General features: G+C 37.8%; 1 protein-coding gene across 1 annotated transcript; it reads left to right on the forward strand.

The window, feature by feature from the left end:
- Nucleotides 1-4,645: 4,645 nt before the first annotated feature.
- LOC124154277 (shematrin-like protein 1) lies at nucleotides 4,646-6,664 on the forward strand. The gene is made up of 2 exons (XM_046527900.1): nucleotides 4,646-4,751; nucleotides 5,973-6,664. The coding sequence occupies exons 1-2, from the start codon at nucleotides 4,740-4,742 to the stop codon at nucleotides 6,375-6,377; spliced, it is 417 nt and encodes a 138-aa protein (XP_046383856.1). The 5' UTR covers nucleotides 4,646-4,739; the 3' UTR covers nucleotides 6,378-6,664.
- The last annotated feature ends 2,427 nt before the right edge of the window (nucleotides 6,665-9,091 follow it).

A 9,091-nucleotide genomic window follows, 5' to 3' on the forward strand; every position in this document is an offset into this window, starting at 1 on the left:
GGATGGGGAGAGGAGACAGGGAGAGGAGAGAGAGAGAAGGTAGCTGGCTACGTAAGACAAGTAGAGTACGACTGGCCATCCACTCAAACGTGATGATATATATTACATAAAAATCTGTTCCATTCCGCGGAGTGAATGCGTTCAATTTTGACTTTTCCAGAAGTTTAAAGTAAAACTCGCTCATGAAGAATTTCAGGGGACCACTATTCTAAAAGATACAGTGTCCGGCGTGATACGGTGGAAATCTTTGATATTCAGCTTATTAAAAACACTTGTCTGTTTCCACACTCTTATTTTCACCGACCATGGTTTCGGCAACTTGTGCCATTATCAAGGTATTTAATAATAAGTAACTTGATAATGGCACAGGTTGCCGAAACCATGGTCGGCGAAAATAAAAGAATGTGAAAACAGACGATTGCTTTCTTTTTTTAATAAGCTGAAGACCACCATTCTTTTTTGTTATAAACGGGATTTCGTTATATCCATAATAAAAGATTTTGCTGTATACACCGCAGAATTGCCGGCTAATATTATGTAAATAGTTTACATTCAAGCAACAAATACAGCTGGCCATCCAATCAAACGTGATGATATGTTACATAAAATTCGGCTTCACTCTGCGGGTGAGCACCAAATTTAATGAGGTCAATTATTACTTTTACACAAATTGAAAATATAACTCTTTCTTCAAGCTTAAACTAAAAATATTAAGTGATCTGGCGAAAACAATGTGTATATCAGCTAAATAACGTAAAACAAAACAAGCAACCGTTTTACAAGTGTTGTTTTGTTGTTATCTAGCAATATTTTTTTAGAAACTAAAAATGTTTCTACTTGGCGTCGCTTTTATTTAAGAACCCTACCGTTAACAATGAGAGGAAAATAACCTCCTATTCACCCAATAAAAACCTCTACATAATATTCTAGGAGTTATCTCGAAAATATATACCCAAAATATTGAAATACCCACGCATTTCTGACTCATACGATAATATTTATTCGCAGACTACGTTGCAATTACCGAAATTTACGATCGCCATAGACTAAAGCCGAAAGTAAAGTGAGGTAAAGTTGAGAGATAAAATAATGCACGCTGACGAACATGGAGATTTCCCAAGAGATTAATGTCATTCATAGATGAAGTATTTTATCGGAACAACAATTCCATGATGATAAAAACGAGAAAAGGAGTTTTTGCGTATTTAGGATCGGTTGAAGTAACAAATTAATTTTAGCGATACACAATACGTCTAGAAATATAAAATACGCATATATTCACGGTAAATACTTAAAATTGCATGGTAATGCACGATAATAAAAATCCGTCGATGAAAACCCTCAGATTTAGCGCGTTGCGTACAACGGAAATACCATTGAGGCGGATCGCATAATGTCCTGAAAAAAAGGAAAATAAGATTTTTTTACAAAATACGGCTAATAATTTAATTTTAAGTCCTACAAACAGCATAATACCGCCACTTAAAAAAATAGCCCTTTCAACACGCAATACTCTCGTTTCCAGCATTCATTTTGGCTACTTGTATATTTTCCGGTTACTTCCTATTTATAAATAATCTTCATAGCGCGTATTTACCCGGAATACCAGTGAGACACACGGAACAGTAGAAACTTATACATTGTAGGATAATATAAAGTCACTCATTCGGCGACTGGCCAATTCATTGCATAAAGGTTCCTTTTGTATAATATACGTATCATGATATCAAACCATTTACTTTCCATTGCAAATTTGAGCAAAACGTCTCAACAAGATTCAGAAAACATATAACCTTTGGAGTACTTGGCAAACACTTTCTGTAATAACTCTAAGGGCATCGAGCTTTCACGGTCTATATTAGAATTATATTCGTTCCCCCCCCCCCCCCCCTAGGAACATAACTGCTCAATTTTAGAGATGATGTTTCACCAAATTCTATTTTTTTTGTTTCCTTATTTTTCTCGTCACATATTTTGATCCAATTACATTTACTTTTCTCAGTTGAAATTAATAGGCCCCAGAGTGATTTACTTCATAAAAAATATCCAAAAAGTTCAAACACCTACTTCAATTTTCCGTAAATAACCAACATTTTAGGCATAAATGAATTCTGTAGTGTTAATACCCCTATACGGAATACGATTAAAAAGCCGACTGCTCATAAAAATATTTATGCAATGTTTCATGAAGCTGAGCACTACTTGCAGTGAACTCTAATTAAATTTCAATCATAATGAACTATTGCTGTTCGACAGTTATTTTTCATATTCTAATGAAATTCTAATTTTTTTCACATAATTTTTAATTAATTCCACATCGTCAGTTTTTACATTATCAGTTTTTCACCGGAGGAGACAATCTGACCTACCCTTGATTATAGGATATCGGAAAGGCAAGCGAGAGAAAAAACAAAGGAAAAACGGTGGGTGGTTTAGGAGGAGCATGGTAATGAATACGATGGGAGATACGGAAAATTAAAGAAGCCTGTATAACTAGTTCCTTGAGGAAAAGAGAATGCAAAAAGGGGGAATCAACCAATTATAAGAGCCTACGACGGGCCGAACGCCTACCAGAAGAATAAATTAATGATAATTAGCCAAAATCAAAAGGCGTTTCAGTGGATTTTAAATTATTCCCATTTGCAAATTTGTTGGGATGGCACGATGTATAATATAAAAAAGCGAACATATGTTGATAAGACAAAGGTCGAGAACCTACGTGGAAACCAGATGGCACAAATTTATTTCAACAGAGTTTTTCGTTTTATTGCCAATCATCATCACTATGGGGAGAATAATTATGAAGCGCTGTAAATATGGCTAGTGCCATTAGATTTCCATTTTTTTTCAAATAAACCCTCGGAGAAGGGCAACGAACCAAGAAAAAAAGGCGTAAGAGACATATGTGCACGAGTGCTAGAATTATGAAATAATAAGTCAAGGCGTCTAAAATTTTCATTATTTAGAGTATGTATTAGGCCTCGTTATCATTATTAGGAACGTGAAGTCGTTAAGCGTCGCGTACAAGAAACAGAACCAATCAACATGGTGAGTTAAAATTACCAAAGGTATACGAAAATTACTCTACCTATCCAATATTTTAATAACCATATATTGGAAGATTATTTAACCATTTCCCTCAGCTGATTACGTAAACTTGATCGCAATTTGAACTCCAAACCTCAAGGAAGAGCTGAGGTAGAAATGTTAAATTTTGACGTTCCCAAGTCAGGGCACAAATATTCATGAAAGATATAGATTTCAATAGGACCTTAGGCAATACATTCAGCATAACACCCCCCAGTTTTAAGATATTTTGTATGTTACCAAGATCATGTTTTTTTTAAATAATGGTCTCAGGGACGATAAACAATCGATACCTATTTATTAGTGAATAAAAATGGGCTATTTCAATCATATTTGAATTTCAAATTGAAATGAAAATACACATATCAAAAAAACAATATAAATAATAAAACCGACGCATTTCATAGCATAACCCAAGCATTGATTTCAAATAACAAAGTACTAACAACATTAGCGTAGGTAATCGACGTTCTGCTATGAATGGGCTAAAATATTGATTTACCTATCACATAGACATAGCGAGTCCGATTACCGACTTGGAAACTTACTCCATTTAGGGCGAGGAATAACGTGCCCCTAAAGGGCTATAAAAATAATAATATGTCTTCATCGGGCATGATTGGTACTAGAAAGCCCCATCTTCCATGTAACCACCATTTTAGATACAATATATGGAAAAAAAATTGCCAAGTTACTCTTGAATGAAGCCAAGTAAATTAGTACAAATGAGACATAGATGTATACTTAAAAATTATGGTGAAATGACCATCGTGAAAACAATAACAGGACTCCGTAACCACTAAGAAGCGGTGAAATCAATTACAGGAGATCACCACTGAGAAGTCAATCTTTTCTTTGCGGCAAACAGTAAGCAGCCAATTTTCACATAAGTGTACGGCAAGACTGGAGGAAAAAGCAGAAGTGCCCCGCCCTACGGTTATAATAAGGTTTAAGCTTGCAAGAAAGGATGAGAAAAACGTATGCCCGCAACACATTTGGCGGGTCTGATCGGAGCCCAAACGGGAGACAGAGAGGTTTAGAGACAAGAGGATCTTCCCATGAACAGAAGGAGGAAAACGGGGAGGAGGAACATTCAGAAGGGTTGACGCGTGGGGTGGGGTCCAAACGGACACATTTCCAACTCCCTCCGCGTAGTAACGCTCTCGAGAACTAGGATGCTCTCAAGGTCGAAATAATAGCTCGGGATCAACAGGTTGGGCGAGGTCCGCTCGCTTCCCTCGGGAAGGCGAATAAAAAAAATAATAAAGAGGCGTGGATTGATGGAGAGAGTGGGGTAGAGAGTGAGAGAGGGAGAGAGTGAGAGAGAGAGAGAAGGGGTTGGGACGTCGGGTGCGACAGGAGGAAGACCGGATAAGAAATGAGGATTTTCGGTAAACGTAAGGTTTGAACGCGTAAAGAGTGGGGTGTGGGGGAAGAAAGGGAGGAAAGGAAGGGGGGCGTGGGAGTCGCTCCAGAGAGGGTGTGGAAGAGAACAGGGAGGAGGGGTTGGAGGATGAACCGGATTCGCTGAGGTCGCCCACTCTCTTGCGTTGGTATAAAACCCTCCGAGGAACCAAGATTCTTCAGTCCATCAGGAAGAATCCTCTCTGGCAATATCACAGCGGTAGACAAAACCTCCAACAAACATCACCATGAAATTCTTGGTAAGTTGAAATCTTCGCCCTGACAAAGCTCTCTTTTTCAAGCCACTGTCTCCAATCACAGCTCGTTTGCTCGCCTAACGAAGAAATAATCCCTTGGTAGTCAGCACTTCTAAAACATACTTCCGAATTGAGCTATATAGCTCCAGCTCTATGATCTCATTTCAAGTTCAACCCTTGAACCTAAAGTAATTCTAAAACATACGTGGGTCTTGAGCTTTTTTCTCCAGCCCCATGATCTTCATGCAGCATCAAGAAACAGCTCTTTTGGTTCTTAGATTCCTTGCCATTGACCGGTTTCATTACGGCAACCGTTATTTTCTACATTCTTCAATGATCTCAGCGGACTAAATTTGAATTTCAAATTTAACGATGAGAACATTTGCCAAACAAATCGAAGAAATTAATCAGATTCATTCGGGAACGCTTATTAGCCATTATTAAATTTTAAAGCCACCAACAGTAATTATGGAATGCTTTGCTCAGTTATCGACTGTTTGCAATAACAGTTCGTTTTCTCGCCTCACGAGGAAATAATTCCCTGATAGTCATTACTTTCAAAACTAATATGGGATTTGAGCTTATTTCTCCGGTTCTATAATCTCCACTCAGGATCAAGAAACTACCCTTTTGCTTGTTAGATCCATTGCCATTGACTGGCTCCATAAAGGCAATCGTGATTTGCTACCTTGCAAAAATGATCTTAGTTGACCAAATTTGTGTCTTAAATTTAGCTCTGGGATTAAGGTTCTCACTTTTCTAAACTAATAGAAAAAATTAAAAAGATTCAATCAGTTGTATATTTTTAAATTTAAAGCCGTCAACAGTTAATGTGGAATACTTCGCTCCGCTCCGTATTTTCTGTGTAGGGTTGTTTATTTTGCTAGGACATGTCAACCCTCACCGACGAAAAGGATTATCTCTAAATTTGATATACGTAGAAATAGTTTTTGAATTCCCATGAAATTTTAAAATAAACCATTTCCATAACCGTAACTGCAACTGAGAGAGATATTTGACAATCCTCGCCACTAACAAGGATTATTTTTAAATTTGCTAAATATTTTTCGAATTGCCCGGAACATTTTAAATGAAACACCCCCATAATTTGAACCGCAGCAGAGAGAAATATTTACCGTTTCGGGCCACGAGAAAAATTTCTACGAAGATAACCATTGCCATTAACCATAATACTGACGATAAATGTCTTTTTCCCTTAAACAGGCATGCATCGTCCTGGCCCTGGCCGTCTGCGCCTACGCCGATGAGGAGCCCGCAAAGGAGAAGAGGACCGTCTTCGGTCTGGGATACGGAGCATACCCCTATGGTGCCTACCCCTACAACTACGGAAGTTACTACGGAGGATACGGCGCATACCCATACGCCGCTACCCCCTACTACGGATCCCACCTCGCCTACTCCGGAGTCGTCCCAGCCAAGACCGAGGTGATCCCCGCCGCTAAGGTTGTCACCAAGACCGTTCCCGTCACCACCGCCCCCGTCCTGCCATACTCCACCTTCGGAGCCTACCCCTACTCCTATGGCGCCTACCCCTACTCCTACGGTGCCTACCCCTATGGTGCCTACGCCGGATACCCCTACGGATTCGCCGGAAAGCTCATCAAGTGAAGCGGATTGGCCCGAATAATGCTGGAGGGAGGCAGCAGTGGGCTGGGGAAATAGCGCACACCATCGCCCTTGCCGTTTCCCCGGCGGGAACATCAACGAGAGGGTCCTATTAACATCTTGAGGACTCCTTCTGTACTCCATTCATTTTTTTGTGAGTCGACCGAGTGTCCTGAGTGTTCCCCCATGAAGGTGCTCGGGAGATTAATCAAAAAAATAAACAAACTGTGTAAAAAAAATTGTTCGAGTTCACGACCAATGGTGGTGGATGAGAAATAAAAAAAAATCAGCAACTCTAAAACAAACTCTTTCATTTCATGCTACGCTACCCTTATCCCAAAGGTCTCATTACTGCTAATTTTTTTTGTCAAAATACGAATTCACGTTTTCTCCACGGCTTGAAGCGATGTCTTTCTTGTTTAGTCAGCAATTTAAAATTTATTACGTGTTAAGACATTCACAGAGAATGGAACTAACAAAGTTCGGAGAAGCTATTCGAATTGTTTTCGAAGACCTCAATTAAGATGCATAAAATAGACTAGAAATATTTAAATTTTTGGTTAGGCACAAAAGCTAACATTCGCAAAGAAAATTCTTTCTTGACACTTTTTGAAAGCTACTCAGAAAACTCAAAGTCAGAAATACAAGCGAATCTCACAATTTTGTGAATATGGCAATCTTCCGTTACAAATAACAATAATCCTCCAAAATCTTACTAATTTTTATATCAAACTCAGAACACCCGGATGATGAAAATTAATTAAAAGTATTCTTGTAGCTCCAAATACCTTAAATAAAATCGCTAAGGGTCTGCATATAAAGCTTTGAATATGCCAGTTGCATATCGATAGACATCGAGAAACCTGTTGGTAATACAACTTGAAATTTGAGGCGAGATAGTAAGCGTACTGAACTAAAACCTGCTTTCACTCACAATATATTCATAATTTTCAGCTGTGGAATACACCACATTATTTTAAATAAGGGCAAAACTTTGAGTAAAAGTTTCAAACAATTTTAAAGTAACTGTAAATTAGGCATTAGTTAAATATTTAGTCACAAATACTCTTATACTTTCTACGGTTTGAAATTGACTTCTTCTATGAGCATTTATGACGATAGACTACATTTATAAACACTGCTCGGGAGACTAATATCGTCACGTCAATTTCCATCAATCAGTATCGTCACTAAAATTTATGTTAATTATAAAGAAGAAAAGAAATATTAGGCTATCATACAAGGCAGTTAAAGATAAATGAATAATAAGGATAAAGAGAGACATTATATTATCATGTATCCTGGCTTTAAAACCCAGGAATACCTCAAGTTTGCAATAATGGATTTTTCAAGTTATCCGTGTATTTTCTATTATAGACAATTATAATTTATCTTTCATACTTTCTTCTCATTTCTGGGGTTTAAAGATAGCTTACGTGATCGCAAAAGCAGTATAAGATTTTCCCCGCCACTAAACGAGAAAATATTTCGATGAAATGCTGTAATGAGGGATAATCAGGCGAGATTTACGTCCCATAGATTCATCGTACACCCAAGAAAATTATAACTGCGGAGAATGCATGCATATTCTTCTTTTGTGCATCCAAGGATACAATCGAGCCACGCCTACGTGTCGGCATTGGACGTACACCTCGACGACTTATGGCCGACGCTTTATCACAAACCGGCATAGCACACCCGCCGTGCGGACTGCATATCCGCCAAGGCAGTCGTGTCCCCCTTAGTTACCGTGGGCATATGCTTTTTAAATAAGCTCAAACGGGAACGAAGCATATGCTGTTTTATTTCTTAACTACCATTTGTCCTTTTTACTTTTTTCAAAATTCTGGTGTTTAAATATCTGGGTTAAATGCGCTAGCTGTTGAGGGACCTTAAGTAGGGTCTCATGGCGATGCTTGTCTGAACGATTAAAATATCTTAAAAATGGAATCAGCAGTTTTCACATAAAACTTGTATGCGATTTAACATAGCGTGAAAGCAGAAATAGAGCCACCACACTTTAGAGAAACTAGGATAAGTAATTAGTTTTTCCTGAAGTCTAAGCGTTAGTTTAATGACATGGCGCACTACGGATTCAAAACTTAAAGAAACTTTAATAAATACAAAATGAATTTTCCAAATACTGAGTGCCTAAATTTCAATTTTTAGCAATAAAAAACGTCATCCGTGAAAGTGAATTTTTTTTACAAAATATTTACGCCAACAGTATTAGTTTCGGATAATGCAGTCACAAAGGAACCTCTTTAATGCAAAACAGAGCCGAATAAAGGGCACGTACATTTACTAGTTACCATTTTCATAGATTTTGCTACACCCTCCACTATGCATAGTGGCAATTTCAGTATCTTTACCAACCAACCCCTAGGAAAATTAACAACTGCCAATAAGAATTTCCATAAAAATACATTTACTCATTTATAGAAAGAGTTTATTCTATCTCATTTCTGCGTTTCCCATAGCTCTTTCATTATAAATTTGACGAACACATCATCAATTCAATTTAATTAATATCTGCAGCATTTAAGGGATAATAATAACACAGCATGGAGTCAAACTACAAGCTTGGGGACTCATAGCAATCTATATGTCATGCACAACTATAAGGAGAACGACATCTTCGCGTTAAAAATAGCTTTTTTAAATTACATTTTACCGATTCCTTGATTTTAACAATGGCCAAAAGGAAGATTACATTT

This window comes from Ischnura elegans, chromosome 2 (assembly GCF_921293095.1).
Source record: "Ischnura elegans chromosome 2, ioIscEleg1.1, whole genome shotgun sequence".
NCBI classification, from domain to species: domain Eukaryota; kingdom Metazoa; phylum Arthropoda; class Insecta; order Odonata; family Coenagrionidae; genus Ischnura; species Ischnura elegans.